Genomic DNA, 26,591 nt, shown 5'->3' with positions numbered 1-26,591 from the left:
CGTTTGAACCCGGAAGAAATTAGCTTTTAGAAAAAAAAGTGTACTTAAATATTAAAGGTTCTATGCACCTAAAAGTTCCTCGTATAACATCTGGGTAAAACAATAAGTGGTCACTAAAAAAACGTACGTCTTATCTGAAATGAATGCGATAGCAAATGTTCTGGATCCTCATCAAATATTTAGTAGTACTTATTGCGCGCGCTCTGCTGTTGTCAAAGGAAAAGATATGAATCACATGAGAACAACGTCTTACTTCCTGTCACTCTTCCCGAAGGGGGTAATTCAGTTATTCTCTCTTCAGATCAGTCCAGGAAAAAAAACAGCCTGGTAAAACAGTGAACAAGGAGAGAAACCGATGTTTTTCTACCGATAAATTACAAAAAAGATCTCACGATGAACATCTCGTATTCAACGAAAACGTTATTTTGGTCTTCAGAGAAAACGAGTCGTAGATCGAAGAAGGTTCGAGAATAATTCTAGAGGGGAGCGGAAAAAAGAAAGGATCTTCAACATTAACCAGCAGCCAATCAAAGAAATAAAATGAAAAGAAAAGAAAGAAAAAGAAAAAGAACCTAGTCAATCTCAACCTCATCTACTTATTCTCGACGCCCTGTTCCTTGAATTAATGATTTCCCTCCCGCTATTCGTTCAAAAATTCTGGAGAGGAACGCACATAAACATAGCAGTTTGAGAGTTATTACCTTCAGAATCGGAGAAAAATGATGATGACAATGTGCTTGTTGAATGAAAATTTTGAGAAAATTCTAAATTAAAATCAAATAATGAAAATCTACATGCTGGACTAGGATTAATAACAAATATCATGCAATTAGTAACAAATCCACCTGCTAACTCTAGGCTCAGATAGTTTATTTATTTATTTATTTGTTTATTTATTATTTATTCCAGTCTCCAATTTTTCCACGATAGCAAAACAAAAAAAAAAACTCTTCAGAGCTAAACTTCACAGCGCTGAGCCAAGCTATAGGGGCAGTGCATTTGTTTCTAAACAGGCAAAAATAGTCATAAAAATTTTATTTGTGAAGCTTTTTGAAAACGAAATAGGAAAATATGTCAACAAAAGAGAAGAGGTGAGTGGATAATTTTTTATTATAAAAAGTAATAAATACATAACTAATAATATTATTAATAATAATGTTACCAAAATTGCTAGAAAATTATTTACTACTTGCGAAAGTTTCCATTTTTATTTATTCATTTGCGTCATTTGTGGGAAGAAAATTATTTGAAGAATTATTTAATCAAATCATTAATTGCTGAAATTTAATCACTTCAACTGCTTCGGTTTTAACGTTTCTGAAATAACTCGTCCTTTGAGCTCTGAGTAGTTTTTCGTTTTCTTTTCTACGAGCACATAAGAGTAAGAATAATCCTATCAAATGTCATGAAATACTTTATTTACATTATCGCCGCCTAAAATTTTCAAGGGAAGAAAAATAGAAACGACAAAAAAACCAACTTGCCCCTTGACCCAATAGAAATACTGTTATTAAATAATAACATTAAAAAAAAACAGAATTTCGCGGATTATGTTTTCAAAATGCATGTTTCTCTTCTACAATCTCCATAATCTTTGTTATTCAGCACGTGTATTGGTAACCAAACTCTCACGACTGTTTTCATATTTCGCCTCAAAGCGTGAGTGTGAAAGAAAAGGAAAGTATATAGGAAGAAACAGCACATTTCTGACTTCAATTTCTATAGAATTCGATAAAAGTGACACTTGAAAAAAACCAAAATCCACGAAAACTATCGACAAAGGTTAGAAATGGAGTGGTTTAGTTTATTTTAAGCGACCGTTAACGTGAAACTCCCAATCTCCAGCTCAAAATAGGCGAAAATTATCGGTTCAGTGAGAAAAACCTTTCTGAGTTTTCATTTGACGACTAATAAAAAAGGCAGGAAATCGAGAGTGCACTTTAGATTAGAACAGAATGTGCATGGCTGAAAAGTAGAAGAAAAAATGACATAAATAAAATTTAGAATTTCGAAAAAATAAATTATTTCCATTGAAAATTCTGTAATTTTAGACCACTTCAACTTCATCGCAATATGAGCCAGAAACCTAATTGGACCTATCATGTTCCATCATGCCCACATAATATATTTTATAAAAAATATTAACGGCTCGAAGATGGTGCAGAACGTTGAGAGATGGTTAAGGATAAGGCAGCCCTCACGCTAATAATTTTCCTTGCAAAAAAATATTTAAAAAGGCAATATTACAACACCTGTTCTAATTTGTTCCTTCTCTTATTAAACTTACTTTTAAAAAAATCTTCACGTGAAAAAAACGCACGAAAAAAAGTCAAGGAAGGCTTGCAATTATCAATTACTGGGTGCACGATCGAGTTCGTTCCAGCACCATACTTCACATTAGGCAGAGAATGTATTTTTACGTGCACAGTGCACGTGAATATCACGTGAAAATGTGTAATTTCTACTTTCATTTCATGGTACTTTCCATAACTGACTCCAATTCATAAACAATGCACACAAGTGATTTTAAAGTTGCTTTTTATAAGTATTTCTGAATCAATAAATATAAGACAGCATCACTCTCTTTGTGAACAACACACTCTTAAAGGCAGCACACCACGAAACGTAACGATGTTTGTCTGAATTCCTTCTGGCTGTCCAGAAAAACGACGTGAGAAACGGCGATCGAGTTCAAATTCTCCCACGATGCACCTGATGACGCGTCATCCTCGTGCACGCAGCGCATCCGCGAGCGAGCGGACGAAAATCTATGAAGTCTCCTCGGAAGTTATTCAAATAAAATCAAAGAACAGCCGGCTGTTGAAGGAACTTGTACATGTACGAGTGTGGCACGTTATGCGATGCATCGTAGGAATATTTGGGGGGAAATGCCGTTTCCCACGCTATTTTTTAGGCCTGTAAGAGGAAACTAAAGGTAATCGTGCGCGTACCCATCATCTACGACTTTATCCCATTCTCTTCGTAGAGTGATCCCTACATGGTCGCTTTCGTGGTGTGCTGCCTCTAATCTGCGACATGATAACATGCGACATGCGACAGGGGAATAGCGTACCAAATTTGAAAAAAAATCCATTTCATATTTTTTTTAGTCATGATTTTTATCCCATTATTTGGTTTTTATTTTTTTAATGAGAATAATTTTTTTAACTATTCTGGTGACACTGATCAAGAACTAAGCGCAGGCCAATAATTGACCGAAAATGGTAGTTAAAGGTTGTGAACGCTTTGTTTCGAATATTAAAAATCCTGGAAACGTCATAAAGTCATACTGTAGAAATATTAAACAATAAGCTTGTAGAAATATTAAACAATAAGCTTTTGACGAAGCTTCGAAATACACTTATTTATAGTGAACACGCCGTAAACAGAATTTTTTAAATCGTCCGGATCCGGATGTCCGGAAACTTTTCACCGCTGCTCAAAATTTCGAGGAAACCGATTATTCATTCCAGTATCTCTCGACATCCTCCTGCTACGGTTACTACGGTCAACAAAGTATTTCAAGGGATTTTCCCCGAGTTTTGGAGATAGAAAGCTCAATATTACGGGAAAAAAGCTGAGGTTTTTCTAAATTCTATGATTTAAGTGCATTAAGGGATTCAGAAGCGGATTTCGTTCCGATTTCGAGTAGATAGGATGTCAACGAAAAGCTCCTGTACACCAACATCCATCCTTTCGCTTTTTTACACAAATATATGTATGTGCAGAAATATTCAAGTTTTCTGCAGAATTTTATACACAAACATAAGATATCTGCTATAATATAATATAATAAAAATAGTGATAATAGTATACCTGCTTTCAAGCAATGGAAAAGAGGGAAAAGTGCAAACATCCGCACGAATGACTTAACGGACGAAAACACTAAAAATGCTAATTTTCAGGGAGCAATCCAATAGAATTTAATTTCCAATAGAATTTCAAATGGAATTTAATTTTCAATAGAATTCCCAATAGAATTTTCCTAATTAAATAACATTTTCTATTTCAGAATAAAGATTTTCAGCTTAAAATCAAAAGAATTAGATTATTTTCCAGCAATAATGAGGTTTCATTACTTGTTAGATGCTTTGAAACAATTTTTTTTTCGGAGTTCATTATTTATGTAATTTTTGAGGGAATCATTAGCATTTTAATTTTTCTCACTGGCAAAAAATCACACATGTGTAAAATATAGCGAAGGGAAAGAATTTATTATTTTATACTTTTTTATTTATTTTATTTTATTTATTTTATTTTATTACTTTAACACCTGTGCCACCACCTACGTTTTCGTTGTTTTCGTTGAACATTTTTACCGGGAATCACGCAATAATGAGGGCAATCATAAGGTGTTTCAAGTGTCTGAACGTTAATTAATCCGCTTGGGACGTGTCAATGCGTTCGACATCAATGAAGAATGGTTTGAGATGTTTACAAACGCCTGTCTAGCCAATACAATGACTTACGGGCAAAAGGCAATACATCAAGTCAACGTTTTTTTATCCTTCCAGACAAGTCCGGTACCAATTTAATTTTTTTCGACCATTGAGGGAGGAAAGGCTTCGACGGCACCAGAGCGGTCTTGAACCGTCAATCGATCGTGCATTCACAACCAGATCTCGATACGGACTACGCTATACCCGCCTCCGAGCCCCCGTATCATACTTATTCATAAACTTCAAACGATCTGGAATTGAAGTCAAGCGAGTTGACACATCCCGAAGGGAATGGATCAGGCACTTAACCACCTATCTTTCCGAAAAAAAAATATTTTATTGGTTTCTGCTTTTCTAGAGTCCGAAAATACACCATTGGATGTATTATGTTAAGCTAATCTAATTCAGCTGTGAATAGAATATCGAAGTAAATATGATATTCCAGTTGAACTGAATGGTAATTGTTAGTTGCATACGTATTTTTAAGCCATAACGAGAACAACTATGATATCACTTATAGCGAGGAAAATTTTCGAAAAAAATAGTCATATTTAGTTCATTACATGTATGCAGAAACGTCTCACTAATGCTCGGAAGCTTGAAGAAGTTCGTCTAAGAAATAATGTTTCTTAAAAAAAACAATTTTCCGTCTTACTTACATTTACTCTTCTATTTTCTACGGATTACTCTATAAAGATTTCAAAAAAAAAAAACACTTTGAGGCATTCATATTTGAGTTTTGATTGAAAGTTAAAAATATAAGGACATATGAAGAAGCAATGCAATCATTTCCCGATGAATTGACCGTTTCTTCACTGTTCGCATTCCAATTTCTACTTTCGACGTCAACGTATTACCGTAATAGTGTCCTTTTTGTGGTATGCGATCGAAATCGATCTGTATGTCGTACAAAGCGACTTTGACTTAATGCAGTAGGAATGATTTTCTTTGATTAGCATGCCCTTCTTGATTGATATCGACCTAGTTATCAAAAAGTCATTCAAATTTTTCCTGAAGAATCCCTCACTGATCCGATAGACAGATGCATAGCAACCGATCTTGACCATCCCGACTTCACTGAGAGCGACGTCATGGTCGCAGATTCGTCAGTCCTCTGTGTTCTACGAGCCTTCGAGACGCCTCAATCCTCGTCATCAGTAGATTCGTCTTGAACGTGGTCAAAAAATCGTCAATATCTACCTACATTTGTCATTTCTAATGAATCTACTTATGAAATCCGGGTGGTAGTTGTGGAGCAAATGAAGCCCGTGCAAATTAATTTATTCAGGTTATTACTTAGAAGGGTTGGTTACCGTGTCAAACTACGAAATACCGTAGATGCGAGTACTACTGTATTTCGCAGTTTGATATGGTAACCAACTCTCTATGAGAAAGCCTTCGACAGCGTAGAAACGAATTCATTGCTGTCAGCGCTGGTCGATCAAGGTGTAGACGCGTCATATGTGAGGACATTAGCCAATCGCTAGGACCGTTGCACCTCTAGGATACAGCTTTTCCATCGCTCCCTTACCATACCCATTGGAAATGGGGTACAGCAAGGCGCTACTATATCGCCGAAGCTGTTCATGGCTGCATTGCAATGGATAACGAGATCAATTTCTTGGTAAGAAAGGGGCATATAAGTTGGAAAGAAATTTCCTCTCCAATCTTTGTTTTGAGGATGACATCGCTCTACTTTTCGGAAGTACCAATGAGGCAGAAACGATGCTCAAAGAATTGAACGAAGCAGGGAAGAGAATAGGGCAGTTTGAAGGCTCTCAAATCGGGGAAACTTCGTCATACGTATACTTCAGACGTCCTATGAATATGGAAAACCATTTGAAGAAAGAACTGAATGGAAGGATGAAACCAGCGTGGGCAGCATTCGCATCCGTCAAGGAAGGAAGGGACCCACTGACGGACCAAGATCTCCGTGCCCATCTTTTCGACTTCTCGGTTCTCCCAGCGCTCTGTTACGAAGCGCAGAATTGGACAGACACTGCAGCCACATCCATGAAGCTACTCAAGACCCACAGAACCCTTGAGTGTTGTCTTCTGAAGTTTTTCCAGTGAACAGAACATCAAGCCTGTCTTCGCAGCTCTGACTTAAGAGGAATGTCCCGTCGTCGTCACCTAGCGGAACATACATCGAAAGCAAAGCATGGATGCGCCAGACACATTCTGAGAGGGATCGACGACAGATGGACCAAAAGAGCGTTAGAGTGGATCCCAAGAGATGCTAAACGCCCTCGAAGGAGATGGGTGATGTGTTCACTACACGGATGGACTGGCTGAGAGCTCAGCTTGATACGGTCCAAGGATCTCTTCAACGTCGCTCGCGAAGCTTGACAACATTTGGGCGACAATGGAGAAGGAACGAAACGTAGTGGAAGAGATACTGGGGTTCGCACGTAGCAGTGAAAACGGGCGATCTAAGTATTTAAGTAAGTAGGATAGGAATTTCCTTCTCAAAAGCATCAGTAGTAAAGAAGGGCATTGTTCTTATACTTCTACACGTTCAATGGTATGGAATGTTTATTGGCATAAAGCGAAAAAAGAAAAATATGAATGAACTTGTGTGCAACAACATTTGACTGCGTGAACGATGACGATTCGGAACAGTTTTTTTTCCTTTTTTCGTTTCTTCTTTGGGTGGAAATATTGTGTTGAAGCTAATGTTCGCACATATAAAACTTTGGTGTCTCAGCGTTCAACCCTAGGTGGTCACCTATTTTGTGTTGTACCGATGGAGCTTTCGTTTCACTCTGTAACCCTTTTCTTTTTTTTCAGATTGCTCTAATTGTGTAGAGGATGAGCTGCAAAATGAAAGTTCACAGAATACATAGCACTTTTCTTTATCCGACAACACCGGGATATATCTCTATTGCTGACGGGTAATTAGCCCCGAATTGCATTCCAAGGTGATGGCTGCGGCTTCGCGAAAGCAACGAACGAAACCATCGCCATTGTTGCCAAGAGAACAAGTGAAGCGTAGAAACTCATCCTGAAACTATTTTTTGGTAACACTGTTGCTTTTATTTTACGAAGTTAAAATATTGAAGAGTGTTAAAAAAAGAGCACTGAAGATTAGTACAATTCAAAACCGTTGATGAATTAAGCAGAGAAAAGCCTGCAGACCGAAGTGAAGAGATGATGGGGACCCGGTTTATATTGCTATTCTTCGTTGGTATCCAGGAATATATTATGTCCATAATGGCAGAAGAGGCAAACAGCTTTAATGGAATTGTGAAACAATGCTCAAACGACTGATGGATTTTTGATAGGGAAGCAAAAAAAAAATGAGTTTTTTTGGAATTTGTTCTCCTTATGACAGCAAAAACTCTCTTGGAATAATCAGAGGCCAATTAAGCGAATCGGTTCTGAATGGCCGAAGAAGGGATTTAAAGAAGAGAAAATAAAGTACGTCTATTATTCCTAAATATTTATGGGTTGGGTAAGGTTCTGCAAAAGTCGTCACTTATTCATAATACTATTTTATTTAGTTACAAGACATGTAACACGGATGAACGACGAACACGTAGGAGGAGAGCTTGACCTACGTCCTTTATTTTTTACGTAACAAGTGGCGCTTTATTTAAGGCCATGACCGGAGCGATGCAAACTGGAGAATTGTTATCTCCAGACAAAAGATGACAAAGACAATCGACCTCATCTCCCTCACTAGTTTCACTAAAGATGTATCTCACATATCGTGATCGAGTTGGTCGGGACATGTACAGCACATTTCGAAAGCATATTTATGCAAATTTTGTCACCTTCTTTTTTTTGCTTCCCTATCAAAAATCCATCAGTCGTTTGAGCATTGTTTCACAATTCCATTAAAGCTGTTTGCCTCTTCTGCCATTATGGACATAATATATTCCTGGATACCAACGAAGAATAGCAATATAAACCGGGTCCCCATCATCTCTTCACTTCGGTCTGCAGGCTTTTCTCTGCTTAATTCATCAACGGTTTTGAATTGTACTAATCTTCAGTGCTCTTTTTTTAACACTCTTCAATATTTTAACTTCGTAAAATAAAAGCAACAGTGTTACCAAAAAATAGTTTCAGAATGAGTTTCTACGCTTCACTTGTTCTCTTGGCAACAATGGCGATGGTTTCGTTCGTTGCTTTCGCGAAGCCGCAGCCATCACCTTGGAATGCAATTCGGGGCTAATTACCCGTCAGCAATAGAGATATATCCCGGTGTTGTCGGATAAAGAAAAGTGCTATGTATTCTGTGAACTTTCATTTTGCAGCTCATCCTCTACACAATTAGAGCAATCTGAAAAAAAAGAAAAGGGTTACAGAGTGAAACGAAAGCTCCATCGGTACAACACAAAATAGGTGACCACCTAGGGTTGAACGCTGAGACACCAAAGTTTTATATGTGCGAACATTAGCTTCAACACAATATTTCCACCCAAAGAAGAAACGAAAAAAGGAAAAAAAACTGTTCCGAATCGTCATCGTTCACGCAGTCAAATGTTGTTGCACACAAGTTCATTCACATTTTTCTTTTTTCGCTTTATGCCAATAAACATTCCATACCATTGAACGTGTAGAAGTATAAGAACAATGCCCTTCTTTACTACTGATGCTTTTGAGAAGGAAATTCCTATCCTACTTACTTAAATACTTAGATCGCCCGTTTTCACTGCTACGTGCGAACCCCAGTATCTCTTCCACTACGTTTCGTTCCTTCTCCATTGTCGCCCAAATGTTGTCAAGCTTCGCGAGCGACGTTGAAGAGATCCTTGGACCGTATCAAGCTGAGCTCTCAGCCAGTCCATCCGTGTAGTGAACACATCACCCATCTCCTTCGAGGGCGTTTAGCATCTCTTGGGATCCACTCTAACGCTCTTTTGGTCCATCTGTCGTCGAATGTGTCTGGCGCATCCATGCTTTGCTTTCGATGTATGTTCCGCTAGGTGACGACGACGGGACATTCCTCTTAAGTCAGAGCTGCGAAGACAGGCTTGATGTTCTGTTCACTGGAAAAACTTCAGAAGACAACACTCAAGGGTTCTGTGGATTGTGAGTAGCTTCATGGATGTGGCTGCGGTTTCTGCCCAATTCTGCGCTGCGTAACAGAGCGCTAGAAGAACTGAGAAGTCGAAGAGATGGACACAGAGATCTTGGTCCGTCACTGGGTCCAATGCATTGTGCGGTTTTTAGCATTTACTAGCTTTGCTGCAAAGCCTTTGCAGGAGGACCTTTCGAAATACAGGCAGAAGAAGATTCAATAAGCAGCTCAAAGAAGAAAAGTCTGTGTAAGTGCCGCTAGAATCTTCGCGAATATAATACTCCGCTAAAAGTCCTGCTATCACCGAAGACGGGATTCACACCTCTTCTCATCGTAAGGTCAAATTCATCACGAAGGGGTTCAGGGGTTCTACTCGTACATTTTTCGTTGGTCAACTCCAGTCTCACACTCGATCAAATTTACTGGCGAAGTCCCACTACGGATTCCTTCTTCGGAAGTACTAGTAAAGAGCACAGACTCCAGACACAATTTTTTCACCACCAGAGCTTCTTCGGACTGGTGGCCATCACCTTCACCTAATTCACCTAATTAAGCTTCACCTAATTTCCTACTTTCACAAAGAATGGATCCCAGATCACACCACGCGAATTGAGAGAAATCTCGCTAACTAAAAATAACTGAGAATCGAGGACCTAGAATGAAGCACAGCCCCAAGGACAAGGTAGATTTCGTAAAGGGTTCAGCTGTTTGGACCATATCCGGACCGTGTCGATGGTCACAGAAGTTTACCGAGAATACCTCCTTTCCTTGCTCTAACCTTCGTAGACTATGAGAAAGCCTTCGACAGCATAACAACGAATCCAGTACTGTCAGCGCTGATCGATCAAGGTGTGGACTATTCGTATGTGAGGACATTAGCCGATGCAATAAGAAGATGCAGCTTTTCCACCGCTCCCTCATCATACTCAATGGAAAGGGGGTACGAAAATACGATACTATATCATCGAAGCTATTTACGGCTGCATTGAAATGGATAATGAAATCAGTTTTTTTTGGGAAAAAAAGCCATATGTGTTGATGAAAAGTTCCTCTCCAATCTTCGTATTGAGAACGACATCGCTCTCTTTTTGATAAGTACCAATGAAGCAGAAACGATGCTCAAAGAATTGAACGAAGCAGAAAAGAAAATGAGACTGCGAGTAAACAGAATGAAGACATAGTTCATGAAGAATGCCTACTGCGATGGCTTAGGAGTACAACTTGAAGACTCCTAAATCGTAGAAACATCGTCATACGTATAACTCGAACGTTCTATGAATATGAATAATGATTTGGAGAGAGAGCTGAATAGGAGAGCAGCGTAGCAGCATTCGCACCTTAGGGAAGCTACAAACTCACTGACGGACCACGATCTCCGTGCCCATCTGTTCAACACGACAGTTCTTTCAGTGCTCTGTTACGCTGCAGAGACGTGAGCAGCAGCAGAGCCCTCTGCCACGTCTAGAAATCTACTCACTACCCGCCGAGCCCTTGATAGATGTCTTTAAAGTTTAACCGGCGCGCACAACAGCTAGCTGGTCTCTGCTGTTCCGACTTAAGAGCAACGTCCCGTATTCGCAATACAGTGAAATATATCGAAAGCCGAGCATAGATGGGCTGGTCATTAAGAGAAGAATCGACGATAGATAGACAAAAAGGTCGCTAGAGTGGACTCCAAAATATGCTAAACGCTTTCGAGGGAGACTGCCAAAGAGATAAGGGTCGCTACACGTATGGACCAGATGAGAACTCTGGTGGATACCGCACAATGACCTCGTCAAAGTCACTCAAGAAACTTGAGAATTTTGGACGACGAGGGGACGAAACGAGTGGAAGAGATCCCGGGGCATCACGCCCAGTGAAGACGGGCTATCTAAGCATCTAAGTAAGTAAGTATATGCTAACCAACTCATTTATGTAATAACGCACCCCCAAATGGTTAATTACTAACAATCACAATAGGTGAACCTAACCAGTTCAAAAGACAGTCTCATGCCCATGAAAAGTTTTTCTAAAAAATCGTTCAAAAATTAGAAGGTCATGGATTATTTAACATACTAAATACAAATAGACGCATTCCAGCCGCAACCACCTCAGCAAAAATCAGAGTTTTGAGAATGCAAAGCGATAAAAACTTGTAAATGCAAAATTTTATTACCTACGGTGCTATTTGCTTTTTTTAGTGCTTTTTTCTATCTTTTTTATTTGAGGAGGTAGGTTCTAGTGATGCCGATCTTCTTGCATTCGATGAGAAAATGTGAACTTACGGAGTCGTATGTCACTTTTTAAGCACTAAGGCTTATCCTGACGCTAGATAAAAATTCCACAAATGATAAAAACAAACGAACGATTCCAAAAGGGAATTTTAATTAGGGTTAAATTGAAGAGAAAAGAGAGAACACAATCAAAAAGAAAAGGAATCCCATAAATGTACCAAAAAAAAAATGTGAATTCCAGGAAATTCAATTAATGCCTGAGAACATTTTTTTTTTCAATCCAGAATAAACGTCAAGGGAAGCCGTTATAACATTTATTGAGGGAACAGCAAACGGTTATAGAGCACCACTACTCCTAATTCTATAGGCATATACAGTAGTCTTTAGGTATGCGGGTATAGTAAGTACATACATTTAATGTTTTTGTCTATATAGACTTGATTCAACGCATGATGAAAGAAAATTTCCACCGCCTATGGATTACGAATGACTCGTCCACACACACAGTAATATGCGACCAGAGAGAAGAACGATCACAACTCAAAATATTTGTTATTCGCACAGTCTGGGACCACAGGCTCTACGAGATAGAATTCTGGAAGTTGTTTTTAATAAAGGAAATTGTTGGTGCTTTGTTTTTTAGCAGACAGATCCATTTAATTGGTGTCCGGTGATGCTTACTGTGAGATTATTGAGACCTTCGTCATCTATTAACGCACCAAAAATGGAAATACACATAGACGACAACATGAACGAATCCAATAACACAGAGAAACCATTTAAACTGATCCAGAAGCGTCATGCAATTTTCAAAATGCAGATGCAAAAAAGCGCAATTTTCTTGGGAATTTTCAATAATTGAAAGAAATTATAAGTCTTCAGCAAAAAAAAATCTTTTTAGAGTTTCATGGACAAAATCTTCTGAGAGAGAGCGTTGTTGAAAAGAATCCACAGTGGAATGAAGGAGTAGAGAAGTTGAAGAGTACGCACTAATTTCTCCCCTGGAACAGCTGATCCAAGATTAAGTCGGAGAAGATGTTCATTTTCGGTTCAAACCTAGGTTTTTTTTATTCTTTTTTTCGTGAATTTATATGTACTCTTTTCAAGGATCTACTTTAAAATTGAGTTTGTCATCGCAGGATCGTCAGAGCAAGATGGCTGACTGACTGATTTAAAAGATGTCCATCCACTTATGGACAAAAAAATCTAACCTAAGAAAGAAGACAGAGATACAGATAGTTGAGATGAACTTCCTACATAATTTCTGTGGTAATTTCTGGTCAAGCGGAAGAGAAGAAGGAGAAGAAGAAGGAGCAAGAAGAGAAGAGAAAGGGGAGGAAAGGGCGAGGGAGAAATGGCAAGAATATAGAGAAGCTCTTCTACATATGTTACATTACGGGAGTTCAATGGGATATTTATTGATATTTATTACAAGATATTCTGTAAATAAAGAGATGGGGAAGGGAGAGAAGGACTCACATCAGTCGGGGAGGTGGTTCTGTCACCGGTAGACTACTCCCGACAACATCTGATGCACATCAGCTGTTACTGCTGCATATCGATAAAATAACATTTTTCAATAATAGACGGTAGATTAAGGATAAAATTGGAAAATCTAGAGTAAATCCAAAGTAAATTAGTTGCTAGGAAATATCATAGTGATGAATTGCTTATCTAAAACGGTTTTCACTTCACTCACTATGGGAAATTAGAGGATTGTGCTTCTATTAGCTCTATAGGGAGCCTTGACGCTGCTCTATAAAAAAAATTGCGAACTCAATACTATCAGCTGTAGATTTGCAATGGAAAATCCGAATAAACTAGGGATTTAGGTTAGTCTTCGGCTAGTAGCGGAAAGAAAACGAACAGAAACGGGAAGTTTGCACGAAAAGTGCGCACATCACATGGCAAATGCGTCACTTTCTTTTCTGGAAGACTGACTGGTTAAGGAACGATCGTCGCATGCAAGAAAATTTTTGTTCCTGCTTGAAAAAAAAACTTGCTTTTTTAACAATTAATTCGATTATTTAACATGAGTATCCACAAACAGCAAAGAAAAAAAAAAAAAAAAAAAAAAAAAAAGAACAAAGATAAACGTAAGCAGATGTTTTTGATTATTATACGTATGATTTTCCAATTTTTTTTGCACATTTCTTAAGTTTTCTTCTTAATAAGAGAAGAATATTTTCTCTAGAAAATCATTCCAGAAAACACATAGATTCCCTAGAAGATCACTGTAAAACTGAATAATAAATTCAAAAAATTTTGTTCTCATCCGAAACCCTAAAAAAGAAGAGCTCATTTTTACACTATATCTTTTTTTCTACCATTCGTTAGTTATTTTATATTTATATTTTACGTGTGTTTTCCCTAAAACTATTTAAAGCATCTTTAGCGGCATATTTAAAATATAAAGCTGAGCATTTTTGGTGTCGACAGTCCTTTGCCAACAAAAAGAAAGCCATTAATTCACTAATGGATTCGTGAATAAGTCCTTAGTTGCTAAACTCCGCAATTAATTGAAAACCATTGAACTTAATTAGATTTGGAGTAATTGCTCATTTTCTATTAGGCTGTACCTTTTCAGAGATGTTCGGTCTTGCAGGGAAATGAGTCAATGCTCGCATAGATATTTGATTGTGTGTTTATTAGTATTCTACACCGCGTTTGGATCTTCTCATTTGTATGAAAGACCATTCTTATTCAAAGGTGAAGTTGAAAAAAAGGTTGTTTACTATTTCAAGGGCTTAATCGAATTTTCAAATGCAAATTGGTACAAAATTTATGTGTCAGCAGTAAGAAAAATAAAACGAAAAAAAAAGTTCATAAAAAAATCTTGCGTAGGGAACATAAAATGTGGGAAAATTTTACTTCTCCCGATTCTCTTTTCTATATTTGTCTTACTCCAAAATTTTTTTTCCGACTTTGAAGATTTCTGGATTAAACAACAATTTAATGTGACTTTTTCTGTTCATAGCATACCGTCGAAATTGCTGAGCATCCGCAACTTGTTGGTTCTTAAATTTCAATATTCTACAGGGAAAAGACTAGTAATTTTCTAGTTAATCCCCAATTTCTAGTCAGATCCTTATTTTTCTAGAGTCTTTCCAGTTTTCCCAAAGCTCTAGGTCAAATTATCAGTAAGAAACACTGCCTTCATGATCTAGAGCGATGGAAGTCTGGATAAATGATCTGAAATAGACAGCATTTCTAACCACTTCACTGTAAAGACGTTCTGCCTACAACTGATCTACGAATTAAGAACTCGGGATTTCTAAAGAGTACACGATTGTTTACTCCAGGACTCTCTTCATCCCTCGGACCCTTTATCTTGAGAAAGGAGTACAATCTCTATCCCCAACGTGAACAGAACTGACAAATCCGTTAACAAAAGACTTGCTCACATCCCTAGGGATTAGCGGTGTTATATTTCTTATATTCCTGCACACGAAAACAGCAAAATACCTGCAAGGACATACATCTAATCGGCACACCACTGGTCCACCAACTTCCCCTAGAAATATTTATTTTGCAAGAGGAAATTTTTCATCGCTTTTTGAAAAGCTAAGAAATATTCAAAATGTTTTCAAAGTAAAATATTAATCCTCAGGTTTTCAAATATTTTAAAAGGAGTTTCTTTACCGAGCTTAAGCGGAGATGGGAGTATCATTTTGACCAAAAGTTTACATAGTTTACATAGTTTAGTAAGAAGAAAAAGCGTAGCGAAATGTTTGCAAAATGTTCCAAGGTGGCTCCCTGATAATTATGTGTTAGGCTACGACCTGTGGTGAAAGCTAAGTTTGTCATTGCAGTGCTGCTTAGTTTCGGAAAAAGTCTGCTTGCTAGCCCAGCATATACGCTACCTCAGTACCCTGCACAGTTATCCTCTCTGTCTCAGACGTATGGCGACTGGTGAGAGGCGATTATATCTTAGATTGCACAGCCCGTCTTCGATTCTGGACCGAGGCGACACAAAGGTGACTTGTTATGGCGACGGTATCAGACTGTGTACTTACAACGAGAGAACAGTGTCCACAGACGCTGACCTCCGTGCCCTTCTCGGAGCTGCAGAGTGTATCAAATTCCACGCAGTTGTCCTGCAAGAGACCACAAGGAGAAGCAGCGACGTACAACAGATGAATGACGGTACACTGGACATTCGCGTAGGAAAGGTTTCCTTGCGAAATGTGGGCGATGTTGGCCTTCCTGTGCACCCATTTCCGGTCCATTTCGTCGTTTCTCAGGATATCTCATAGCCTTCTCTGGCGATTCTTCGTTCTCTGCGCCAGAAACCCATTAGCATCATCAACTGCTACTCACCAACAGCAGCAGTTAATGAGTCCGAACTGCATTTTCTGAAGCGATCCGCAACGAGAAGTCGTTCTACAAAGTTGTTGTCGGAAACTCCAACGCAAAACTAGGGAGGCCCAGAGAAGGGGAATACAGGATCGGAAGATTTAGACTGGAGACTGGAATGAAAACGCCAATCGTCTCGCCGGGGTTTTGTCCGCCGCTCGCCTCTTTCATAGAAATTCTCTTTTCATGAAGAGAGATCGTCATGGACTTTGTAGACGTTTAAATTGCCCGATGGCACTTGTGCGGAGATTGTCCACATGCTCACCACCGGAGATTTTAGCTACACGATGAAAAAGAACACATGCTGTCGCCAGCGAAGAAGGAAAGAAGTTGTAAACGACGATTACATACTCAAAGAATCTTTGTCCCAAGGTGACTAGCAAGGGAGGACCCAAACGTAGGCTATGACCTGCTGCTCAGAGGACTGCGAGTCTGTGTTGAACGTGCCTCAAAGTCTCACACGACAGTGTTGGATCGAATTTCGAAGACCACGAAGGAAATGTTGGAAAAACTTTGAGGCTTGATCCGAATGCGTCGAGCGGTTAGTAGCAATCACTAGCTTCGGAAAAGCGCTGCACGAGGATCTTTCGAAATAAAGGCTGAAGAAGATTCTGTAAGCAGCACAAAGAAAAACAAGTCTAAAACAGCGCCGCTGAAACTTTTGCGGATATAATATTGCGCTAACAGACTTCCTAACACTGAAGACGGGATTCACACCACTCCTCGTCGTGAGATGGAACTCATTACGGAGAGGATCTACTCGAACCTTTTGCGTTCATCAGCTATTGTGTCAACCCCGATAATCTCCACTAGAGAAGCTCTACCCGGCACAGGTCTGGACCTGATTTGATATCTGCAGATTTTCCTCGTGCTCCTTCCCATCACGTCATGTGATTCTAGTGACGCATTACGTCCTGTCTTCAGAAAGAAAAGATCCCAGGTGGAAGAAATCGCGAATGGTTTTCATCTATAAGAAATGTGACTGAGAAAACCTTCAAAACTATCATCCGATATCTCTACTGAGCGTGTTATTCAACGTATTGACCGAGATCATCTTCACGTGCATATCTAGGACGCTGGATGAAGCTTACTTTAGAGCAATGTCTAGTCTTCGCGACGCAGCGGAATATATATCGAAAGCAAATGATAAATGGGGCGACTGCATTATAAGAAGGTTCGACGAAAGATAAAATAAAAGAACGCTAGAGTGCATCCCAAGAGAAGCTAAACATCCTCGAAGGAGGCCGCCAACGAGATAATCTGATGTGTTCGCTGCACGGGTGGGTCCAGCTGAGAGCTCATTTGGAAACCGTTCAAGGACTTCATTAACGTCACTCACGAAACTTGAGAGCATCTTGCATGACAATGGCGAGGGAACGAAACAAGTGGAAAAGATGCTGGGATCCGCACGTGCAGTGAAGGTGAGCCATCTGGGTTTAAGACAAGCAAATGTTAATTTATAAAAAGTAACGGAAAGTTGCGCTGAGACACGAAGAAAATATGACAATTTTCTTTCACATGAAAAATAAGGATGAGGAAAGAAGCTGTGTCACAACTAGAAAAATTTAAGGGTCAATTAATATTAAAATAAAATCGCGTCACTCATCTCATCTCTCATTTATGGCGGAACGAAGCGAGTTGCGTGCTCCAAATTTATGGTCTGGCTATTTTTTTGATTTTATATTAATAAAATATCTATAACCTATATTTATTCATATATAAAATACGCATAAAAGACAGAACTTCTCGAACAGACTTCAAAGGCCGCGTGCCACCTCATTCCGTCCCCTGCGAGCGGTCGCGGCGCGTGTACCTTGACCGACTTATCTATCGATCTACCGGGATTTCTCTAGCGTAGCCGTGTGAATATAAAAGCCTTGAGCAAGGAGATTTGTCTCTCTGGCTCAAGTCCTCAAACAGATTATTGGCTGCTGAAGTACTAGCTGAAGTTTATAAGTTGTTACATCCGGGATACAAACTTTCGTACCGATGATCTGCTATACGTCTGGGTGGTACTTGTTCATTTATTTATTTATTTATTCGTAGTCATAAAAAAGATAAAGTCAATGGTGTATCAATCCACTTGGGATGCGCCAACGCGTTTTACTGGAATTCGTAATCGTTGAGGTTTTGGAACGCGTGTTGGCTTATACAATGACTTGCGGGAGCTAGCCGATTTGCCAAGTCAGTGTTTTTATCCTCCCAGACAAGTCTGGTACCAATTTAGAGGGATGAAAGGCTTGGTTTGCACCAGGGCGGTTTCGAACCCTCGATCGTGTGGCTGCAACGGACCTCTAACCGATTGCGCCACACCTATTTAATAAATAGTTGTTATTAAATCAAATTAATTAGGGAGTATGAGAGAGTAGATTACACGTGTCTTTGATTTTTCCAGGCTCTGAAGAAGGCAACGACGCCGATACGTTATCCAGAATAAAGATCAATAACAATCTTGGTTCTGCTCAAAAAGTAGTGCAAAATTATGAATACCATTAAAAAAACGCTAAATTGTAGAAACGAAATAGATTTCAAATGACTGCAGCTATCGCTTCATGGCTTGTAAGTCATTTATGGATCATCCCGCTTTCATCACTCGTGACGATACAGAAACGGTCTGAATAATCCTGTGTGCACAGTAGAAGTTTTAATCAGAGTTAGGGCATAAATCCAGAAAAAATGTTTAAATAGCTTCCAGCAAGTTCTTTCGGCTTTGTTCCAATACAGTAATCAGTTGTTCAATCACCACAAACGTAGCAAGTAGAATAGTTTAAAAGAGACGTGAGCACCAGGAGAGTCACAAGCAATCGGGAAAACACGAGTCGTCCTAACAGCGCCATGAAATTCATCATTCCTGTAAGTTGAATTTTCTACGCTCACAGCTCATGCTTCGTTACTCACCTTCCATAGAACCCTTAGAGTCCAGAAATTCTTTTTTCAGATTCTATTTCTCTGGGTGAGCACATCATCCGCAGGTAAAATTCCCTTTACACTTGAAAGAAGAACTATCATCGTACTTAACAGCTATGCCGTTGATTTCAGACATGGAGTGCGGTGGTGACCTTACAGTTGACGTAAGAAAACGAATAATTGAAACTCATAACGAGCATCGCAGGAAAGCTGAAAAGGGAGAAGTAGAGGGCAGCAAAGGGAAGTTGCCTGCAGCTATGAAATTACCTGACTTGGTACGTAACACACGACTTTTATCTATTCCAAATTACATTCTTAAATTTGGCAGGAATATGACTGCGGATTGGAGCAGGAGGCTAGGAGGAGATGCAAAGATTTTATAGACGTAAATTTCCTTTATGGATTGGGAGCCAACGATGACGTTGTCGTCGGGTACACGTTTCGTTTTCCAACGAATGTTCGGTTTATGTAACATAAGCAAGTCTATTAATCAGAAAGGGCTGTAATCCACCCCCGCAACCTGTAAAAGACTTCCTTACATCGTTTAATAGATGGTGGGATCAATCGAAATACATTGAGCCGTCAGAAAATAATACAGTACTTCTCATGCATAGATACAACGGCCAACCTTTCGCACAGGTAAGAGAAGTAATTGCATAAAGAAGACTGATCGTAAATAAAAAGAATTCTTCAGATCGTGTCTCCCAAAGTTACGAGGGTTGGTTGCCAGCTCTATAAAAAGGGACGATTGACTTCAGTTCTATGTTTATATAACAGGTTGGTGCATCGATTGTTGTAGAAAAAATGCGTTATCTTCAATACTATTTATAATTTCATTGCAGCAGTGTGTTCCCAGGCGAGCGCATTTATGAGAATGCATCCACGGCATAAGGACGACATGAACAGAACAATGTCACAAAGTTGTTCAACGAATGAATAAATTGTAGAGCAAATCAATGTAGACAACATTGTGTTATGATTCCCGATCATTATAAGAGCAGATGACCAAATGGGCAAATGAAAACAAAGTTCAAGTATTTATTTAAAATTACTATCCCCATCTCCACTCATCACATCGTTCTACTGCGAACGGCCATTGATTGCTGAAGTTGAAGCAAGCTAAGATAGTGAAGACATCTGTCACATCAAAAGATAAAGGATCAAGTGTCTGGCGTCAACCAATCCGCTTGGGATGCGCCCCCACGTTCACCTCCATTCAGAATCGTTTGAGGTTTACGAACGCGTAACTGGCCTATACAATGACTTGCGATGGCCGTCCGAAGATCAAGTCCGTGTTTTTATCCTCCCCGACAAGTCTGGTACCAATTTATCGACCCCAGAGGGGTGAAAGGCTTGGTTTGCACTAGGGCGGTTTCAAACCCTCGACCGTGTGGCTACAACGGACCTCTATCCGACTGCGCCACACCCGCCCATTCCGCCAAATAACACATGGTGTAAAAAATGAGTAGGTGTATGTACATACAGTACTCAATATAAGCGAAGAAACCTCTAATTACTTGTTTGTTGATGGAATCCACTAACAGCTTTCCGAAATACTGAAAGCTTAATTGGAGTAGGGACCTTTCTGTGCATCACATCATTATCCAGCAAATGTTCGTCATACTTTCGTTCTACGCGTTTAAATCCTATATTTTTCGGTAATTTTCCACAAGTTTTCTCAGTTTTCAGTTAGCTTCCCAGTTAATTTGAGAAGTGCAGAGCATCATCCCAAAAGAAATTGTGAACGCGAAAGTGTCAAAATTTTCCTCAATTATTATTAAATATATTATCTTATACATTATCTCAAATCATTATTTCTTCGGATCCAACATGCTTATATAATTATTTTTAGGTGCCAAGTTCCCTCAACTCCACTGTTTATTGTTGTTCAAGAACTCTATTACTTCCTCAGAAAAAATTTCGCAAAATACATGTTTGGGAGATTATTCGAGGAAGAAGTCTGAAAATGGACAACATCTGACGAACGAACAACAACGTAGTGTGGAAAATATATGCCTCGTTAGGACCATCGCCTCCGTTCTTACAGAAACTACTTCCGTCTAGATGACAACAATAAACAGAACATAAGTTCTCCACAGATGGCTAGATAGATGGTGTCAACGCCTAAAAAAGGAACAAGTGGACGAGTTGGTACGACTAGTTCACGCGTATGGACGAAAATAGCCCAATTATGTATAAATTCTTCTAAAATCAAGATTAGATCCTTCATGACTGGTCCTATTTTTATAGTTGGTTAATTTGATCGGAGATCACATAGTGTGCTTTTGAAAGAATGTGAAGTTATCCACTTGTGAGCCAGTAAATCAAGGAGTTCATCCAGGTAAGTTTGGAATTTTTTTTTATAAATAAATAAATACAAAATAATGAACGATACAATTATGGTAATTAATTAATGACATTTTATAATAATAAATAAATAATATAATATAAATAATATAATATAAAAATGTAATAGATATCACATAAAAATAGTACAGTTATAGTAAAGTAAAGTTATATATAAAATAGTAAAGCATAAATAAGAATTAAAATATAGTTAAAAAAAGATAAGTGAAATATACAAATAAAATAAATTCTTGGGTAGATCAACGTACATTCTCTTTCTCTAAACTAGATTAATAGATTTTCAATGGATAAGAACTTCTGAGTCAAAAAAATTTCTGCTCTAGACTTGCATTACTGAAAGTAATTAAGTACATAATTAGATGCACGACCGATAGGACTGAAAAAAGCACTATCAGTTTTTTCTTGCTGTCCTCTTGAGAAAAAAATTCTGGAAAGATCCGTTACAACACATGAGCGCAGATACGAAGCGATGGATTGAAATGTTTTTCACTTCCACCTTCCTACTTTTATAAATAAGCGTGAGAAAAAAGATCCAGTCTCATGAACAGAGATTCGTAAATATGTTGTTGTGGGTCATAAAGCAAAATTCTGAAGATCAAAAACCGCTACGAATGATTTAAGGTGATTAGTATAGAGAAAAGAAAGAAGTGACTATGGAGATAACAATCTATGAATAAACAACAATTAGAATACGTACTAATATTCTAAAACATAGCTACATTAGTATTGTTAATGCTGCCGGGTATACGAGTCTGATTGCTACTAGTGGCTCGGTGGCTCTGTTTATAGTAAATGCAATCATGAGTATGAATATACGCTCGTACAAGCTATAAGAGTTTTACAGTAATACGATGGCGATTATCCAGAAATTGACGAAAAGATGATGTTGTCTAGCACACTGCCAAAGCCCAACCTAAAAGGTCAATTTCATGTAGGAATCATGGAATCTTCCTTTCGTTACTCTTGTGCACAGCACGAATTTCTCAGCCAGCCAGCACCACTTTCTTAGGCGACTCGCGAAAAACTTTGCCCTTTGTCTTCCCGCGCCAGCCGCAGTATATAAGGGCTGCCTCCAAGCACTCAGCGGGTCCAGGCTCCTTCCATCTCTTTTGTGGTGAGCGTTTACGTGTATCGTCGTATTCGATCGTTCACCACTTACCACCTACAATCACAATAAACCGATTGGGAACCACAAGGTGCGAACCGCATACCATTATCCATCTTGATGCCGGAGACCACTTACCACATACCAACCTGATTATGCCCCGATCGACACCACTTATCCATCTGTTATGTCCTGTGTGCATTTGTTTTTATGTCATGTTGCCCTGTATTGGTGTTATAAGAATATACCGCACATTTCATCCGCGTGTACCACATAATACTACACAGTACTACGTAATACAACACATCATCAGGGCTGAGTCCTGGGATCATATAGGCAGCCCCAAGGTCCCTGAAGGGGGACTCGGGACAGAGGAACGGGACCCTGGGCACGATCCTGGAAGTTTCGAAGGGGCTAGGCCGCAATGAGGTGGCTAGCCCAACGCACCTCCGGATCCGCGTAGTAGGCCCCGTGTCCTGCTGCTCCTCCTTGCAGCGAACTCGGGACGGGACAACTCTGAAGTACCAGACATTTTCGATCTGAGGTACTCAGGTCGCTTGGTATCGATGGGCGATTCACTGAGGAAGCTGAAGTATCGCAGAACATGGAACGGTGACGAATGCATGGATTCTGTGCGAGCTCTTACTGTGGATCGAGAAGGGTATGCGCTATCCAGAAGAAGAGTAAAAGTTCTCCTTTATTTATGAACTTTCAGTTGAAAATCTGGTTTCTTTCATCATTTAATTTTAGCAATGCCATTTTTCCAGCAAGTTTGTAAGGTTTTCCATCATTTTCCAGAAATTCCCTGATTACTACAACTGATGTGGATACTGTGGAGAAATGTGAGAAATCTGAGATATTATTCTCACAAGATGTACTTACTAGATCTAAGCCAAGAAAAACCACTAAAACTTTGCGATGTAACTACTTTAAGATAATGCTAATGGCCCGGATTATGTAAAGTAAGTCATTAATACTTTGAAATAGTGCTACAATACTATTATTAAGGCTATCGCAGTTAATTTCCGGAAAAAAGTGATGGGAACAAATCAACAGTGCTTAGCACTAAGATAACTTGAAAACCTTAAACACAGCGTTTAAGGAGAGCTTTAGAAAAAAAAGTAATATGGGAACCTACATACATCTCGAAATATGAATGCGAAAAACGTATTAATAAATCCCATTGGTAGAAAACAAGTGCTGATTGTTTGTTGATTATTTCTGATTAGTATTCCATCATATCGAATATAAAAGTGGCAGAAGAAAAAAGAAACCATATTAGTTTTCTTGCATGCTACGGATAATTAACTATTTTCCTGGGAAATTCGTCCCAACGACAAGTAGGAGAAATGATTTGAATTTCGAATTCCGAAATTTCTCCAAACCGCTGCCATTGGCGCCTCTTCTTGAGGCGGAATCTCTGGCCGCGGTGAGGATACCTTGGATTTGTTCAGTATTTCAAATTTTCTAAATGAGAAGAAATATTTCGATACGTACATGTATGTGTTATTATGTGACTATTGAATCATCAAAATTATATACGTGTTAATAATACTAATTAATGGTCAATTGCAACAATAATTAATAATAATCGCAATTAATTAATAATAATCAAAAATATTCCATACAAGTAAAGTTATTAACAAATTTCGATGTGGACAGCTGAAGATTGGTAGGTATTTGGCGAAATCCCCGCCCCTCCCCTCTTCTATGGGAATATTTTCATTTCTGATTTTTTAAATGATAATTACGTTGTACTCGCCATTCGCAAACTAACCTCATTAGTATTCAGCACTTCGCTACAGTAATCATATATCAAAAGTACAAAAATTAGCTGTTTTCAAAATTTCGAAAAAAAATGGAATTATTTAATAATAAATTCACAAACAATCAAAAATATGACAAAACTTTGAGAATATGAGTAAGTACTAGTAATCAGTTCAATATCGTTAGTAAAAACAGTAGGTTAAAAACCAGCTCAGTGCAATTTTATTTATTTACCTATTTACCTATTTATTTATTTATTTAATACGCCCAATAGTGTTCCAAAAGGATGTGTCAAGGACGAATACAAACAGATATAGAAATTACACAGCCAAAAAACAACAAAATGACTACAATATATCAATTATTATTAATATATTTATACAATATAATATATTTAAAACTTATAATATGTAAATACTCCCGAAAAAATTCACGGTTGATTCCCCGAGAAAAATAGGAGAATGCTACCATCTCGATCTCTTTGTTCTTTTAATATTGTTTAACTAGAATAACGGTAAATTAGAGACTCTGCCTGTCTTTCTAAAAAGGAAATTTCCTCCCTTCGATTCAAGTGGTAATGACAAAGGATAAAGGATACCCGCTCCTGGTGATGATAAAGCCGTTATATTTTCACATTCATCGCACTTATCAGGCTTTTCTGAGCACAATTCATTCAGGTTTTTAGGAGAATGATTGAATTAATAGCGCTAAGGATGATCCTAACGAAAAACTCCTCACCCTTTTAAACGACTGAAATTGTGCCGCATCGATTGGAATCCTCTCGAGCGGGAACGGAATCGGATGATCCAGGTCTGATACGAGCATTTTCTGGAAATAAATGCATATTTCTGTCGAGTTAGCTGATTTTTTTTCACGAAACAATAACGGTACGAAAGTGTATTGGATGTGCGGAGAAGAAAGAAGAAAAGGTAGAAAAGACAAGGAAAAAAGAGAAGGAAAAATAGGAGAAGTCGCGTGATCTATCCATATCACAATTTCAAAAGATATATGTATACTCGACTAACAATATGAATTGAGGTAAAAGAGGAAGCAGGTGGTAGATTTTCTCTCGGTATTTTCGGCACTTTTCTTGGCCATACTTGTAAAATATTCGTAAATTTTCCGTGGTCCACAAAAAATCTTCCATTTTCTTTTCTGGAAACGAGAAAAAAACCGTCTGAGGGCTAATTTCTCAACAGTGTTACTTTGATGACCATATTCTTCGGTGGAAAATCTCTGTTGCTGAATTTAAAAAAATAAAAACTGTTAGCAATAATGAGAAATTATGGAACGATCAAACAAATATAAGTACATGTGTGTTTAATGAGTATGTAGACGGTGGGTGTACAAAAGAAAAAATTTCAACCTTTCGATCGTAATCCGTTCTATACAAGAGGGGAAAAGATGACCTTTTATGAACAAAGGAGCGATTAAGAGCTAAGAAAAAAGATGTCTGATATCTCCGAGCCGGAAATACAACAGTAAAGCTAATCCTGTTCCTGAAATCTCAACGTGAAATACAAAATATTGAAAAATATCAGGCTGAAATTTTCGTTAGAAGTGCCGTGGAAGAATTTTAGACAGCAGAGAAGGAAGCAGCAATGAACTACAAGAACGATTGCCAATCAATAAGGAATCGTTCGATGTCACACTTATGGTTCGGGATGCGGTAGATCACAAATAACCATCAAATCAGATCAAATGATCGAATACTAATATTCGCTCATTTGCCACTAAAAACTTTTCATTTCATCCCACTTTTCCGGAAAAAAACTCCACAGTGATAAAGGAAGAGTCCACTCATTCTTGATCCTGACTATTTTTTTGGGAGAATTAACCAATAGACATCGTTCGTAGAAATTTTCAATGATCATGGATTCTTTCAATTCGCAGGTACAATCCAGGATATATGTAGTTTTGAAGAACGGTAAACGTAAAACACTTCTTACGAATTCAGAAATCAAACGATCAAATCCGGAAGAAACGAAGCAGATTAGATTATTCCGCGAAGTAATCGTATATACCCATGGTATTACTTCTGCTTATATTCTTATATTTTATTTTGTTTTTAATTGTTAAGGCACGGTGCGGGCATCTAATAAAATCAAGAAGTAGAATAATAATAAAATTATACGATACAACACTTTACAGCAGAAATTTTACAGTAATTACAGTAATTTCAATTACTGTAATTTTATTGCAATGAGAAAAAAATCTGAACAGTGTAGCTAACACATTTCTCTTTTGTTTACTTTCCTAAAATAAACGTAAAAAAAAATTGTTTACAGGTGTTTTAACCAATCAGCTTGCTATATGGAATACTTTAGCAGTATTTTCTCGAAAGTCGTTGCTACCCTGTTTGTATTCAACGTTATTAATGGACCAACATACATATGCAGGAACGA

At 38.4% G+C, this 26,591-nt stretch overlaps 5 protein-coding genes across 6 annotated transcripts in view; 4 read left to right on the top strand and 1 right to left on the bottom strand.

Annotated features, from left to right (window-relative positions):
- Positions 1 to 6,039: 6,039 nt before the first annotated feature.
- Positions 6,040 to 6,512, top strand: RB195_004233 (uncharacterized protein; the record flags this gene model as incomplete). Of its 2 annotated transcripts, XM_064181014.1 has the most annotated exons (2): positions 6,040 to 6,063; positions 6,120 to 6,512. In XM_064181014.1, 2 exons carry the CDS (start codon positions 6,040 to 6,042, stop codon positions 6,510 to 6,512), a joined length of 417 nt encoding a protein of 138 aa, XP_064033253.1. The 2 variants fall into 2 exon arrangements, with proteins under 2 accessions (XP_064033253.1, XP_064033254.1); XM_064181015.1 differs by lacking the exon at positions 6,040 to 6,063 and having other exon boundaries at positions 6,165 to 6,512.
- An 808-nt stretch (positions 6,513 to 7,320) lies between these two features.
- The window catches only part of RB195_004227 (uncharacterized protein), a gene marked incomplete at both ends in the record, with an annotated part of 43,344 nt that continues 24,073 nt past the window's right edge, over positions 7,321 to 26,591 (bottom strand). Inside the window, 2 exons of the mRNA XM_064180927.1 lie at positions 7,321 to 7,443; positions 24,925 to 25,014. Coding sequence (XP_064033247.1) covers positions 7,321 to 7,443; positions 24,925 to 25,014 — 213 coding nt within the window. The remainder of the gene's footprint in view (positions 7,444 to 24,924; positions 25,015 to 26,591) is intronic.
- Positions 11,150 to 11,353, top strand: RB195_004232 (uncharacterized protein; the record flags this gene model as incomplete). The annotated part of the gene is made up of 1 exon (XM_064181002.1): positions 11,150 to 11,353. The coding sequence occupies one exon, from the start codon at positions 11,150 to 11,152 to the stop codon at positions 11,351 to 11,353; it is 204 nt and encodes a 67-aa protein (XP_064033252.1).
- Positions 15,587 to 15,940, top strand: RB195_004231 (uncharacterized protein; the record flags this gene model as incomplete). The annotated part of the gene is made up of 1 exon (XM_064180987.1): positions 15,587 to 15,940. The coding sequence occupies one exon, from the start codon at positions 15,587 to 15,589 to the stop codon at positions 15,938 to 15,940; it is 354 nt and encodes a 117-aa protein (XP_064033251.1).
- Positions 19,082 to 19,419, top strand: RB195_004230 (uncharacterized protein; the record flags this gene model as incomplete). The annotated part of the gene is made up of 2 exons (XM_064180974.1): positions 19,082 to 19,222; positions 19,276 to 19,419. The coding sequence occupies 2 exons, from the start codon at positions 19,082 to 19,084 to the stop codon at positions 19,417 to 19,419; spliced, it is 285 nt and encodes a 94-aa protein (XP_064033250.1).

This window comes from Necator americanus, chromosome I (assembly GCF_031761385.1).
Source record: "Necator americanus strain Aroian chromosome I, whole genome shotgun sequence".
In the NCBI taxonomy this organism is placed as follows: Eukaryota; Metazoa; Nematoda; class Chromadorea; order Rhabditida; family Ancylostomatidae; genus Necator; species Necator americanus.
This window is presented reverse-complemented; position numbering and strand designations above follow the sequence as displayed.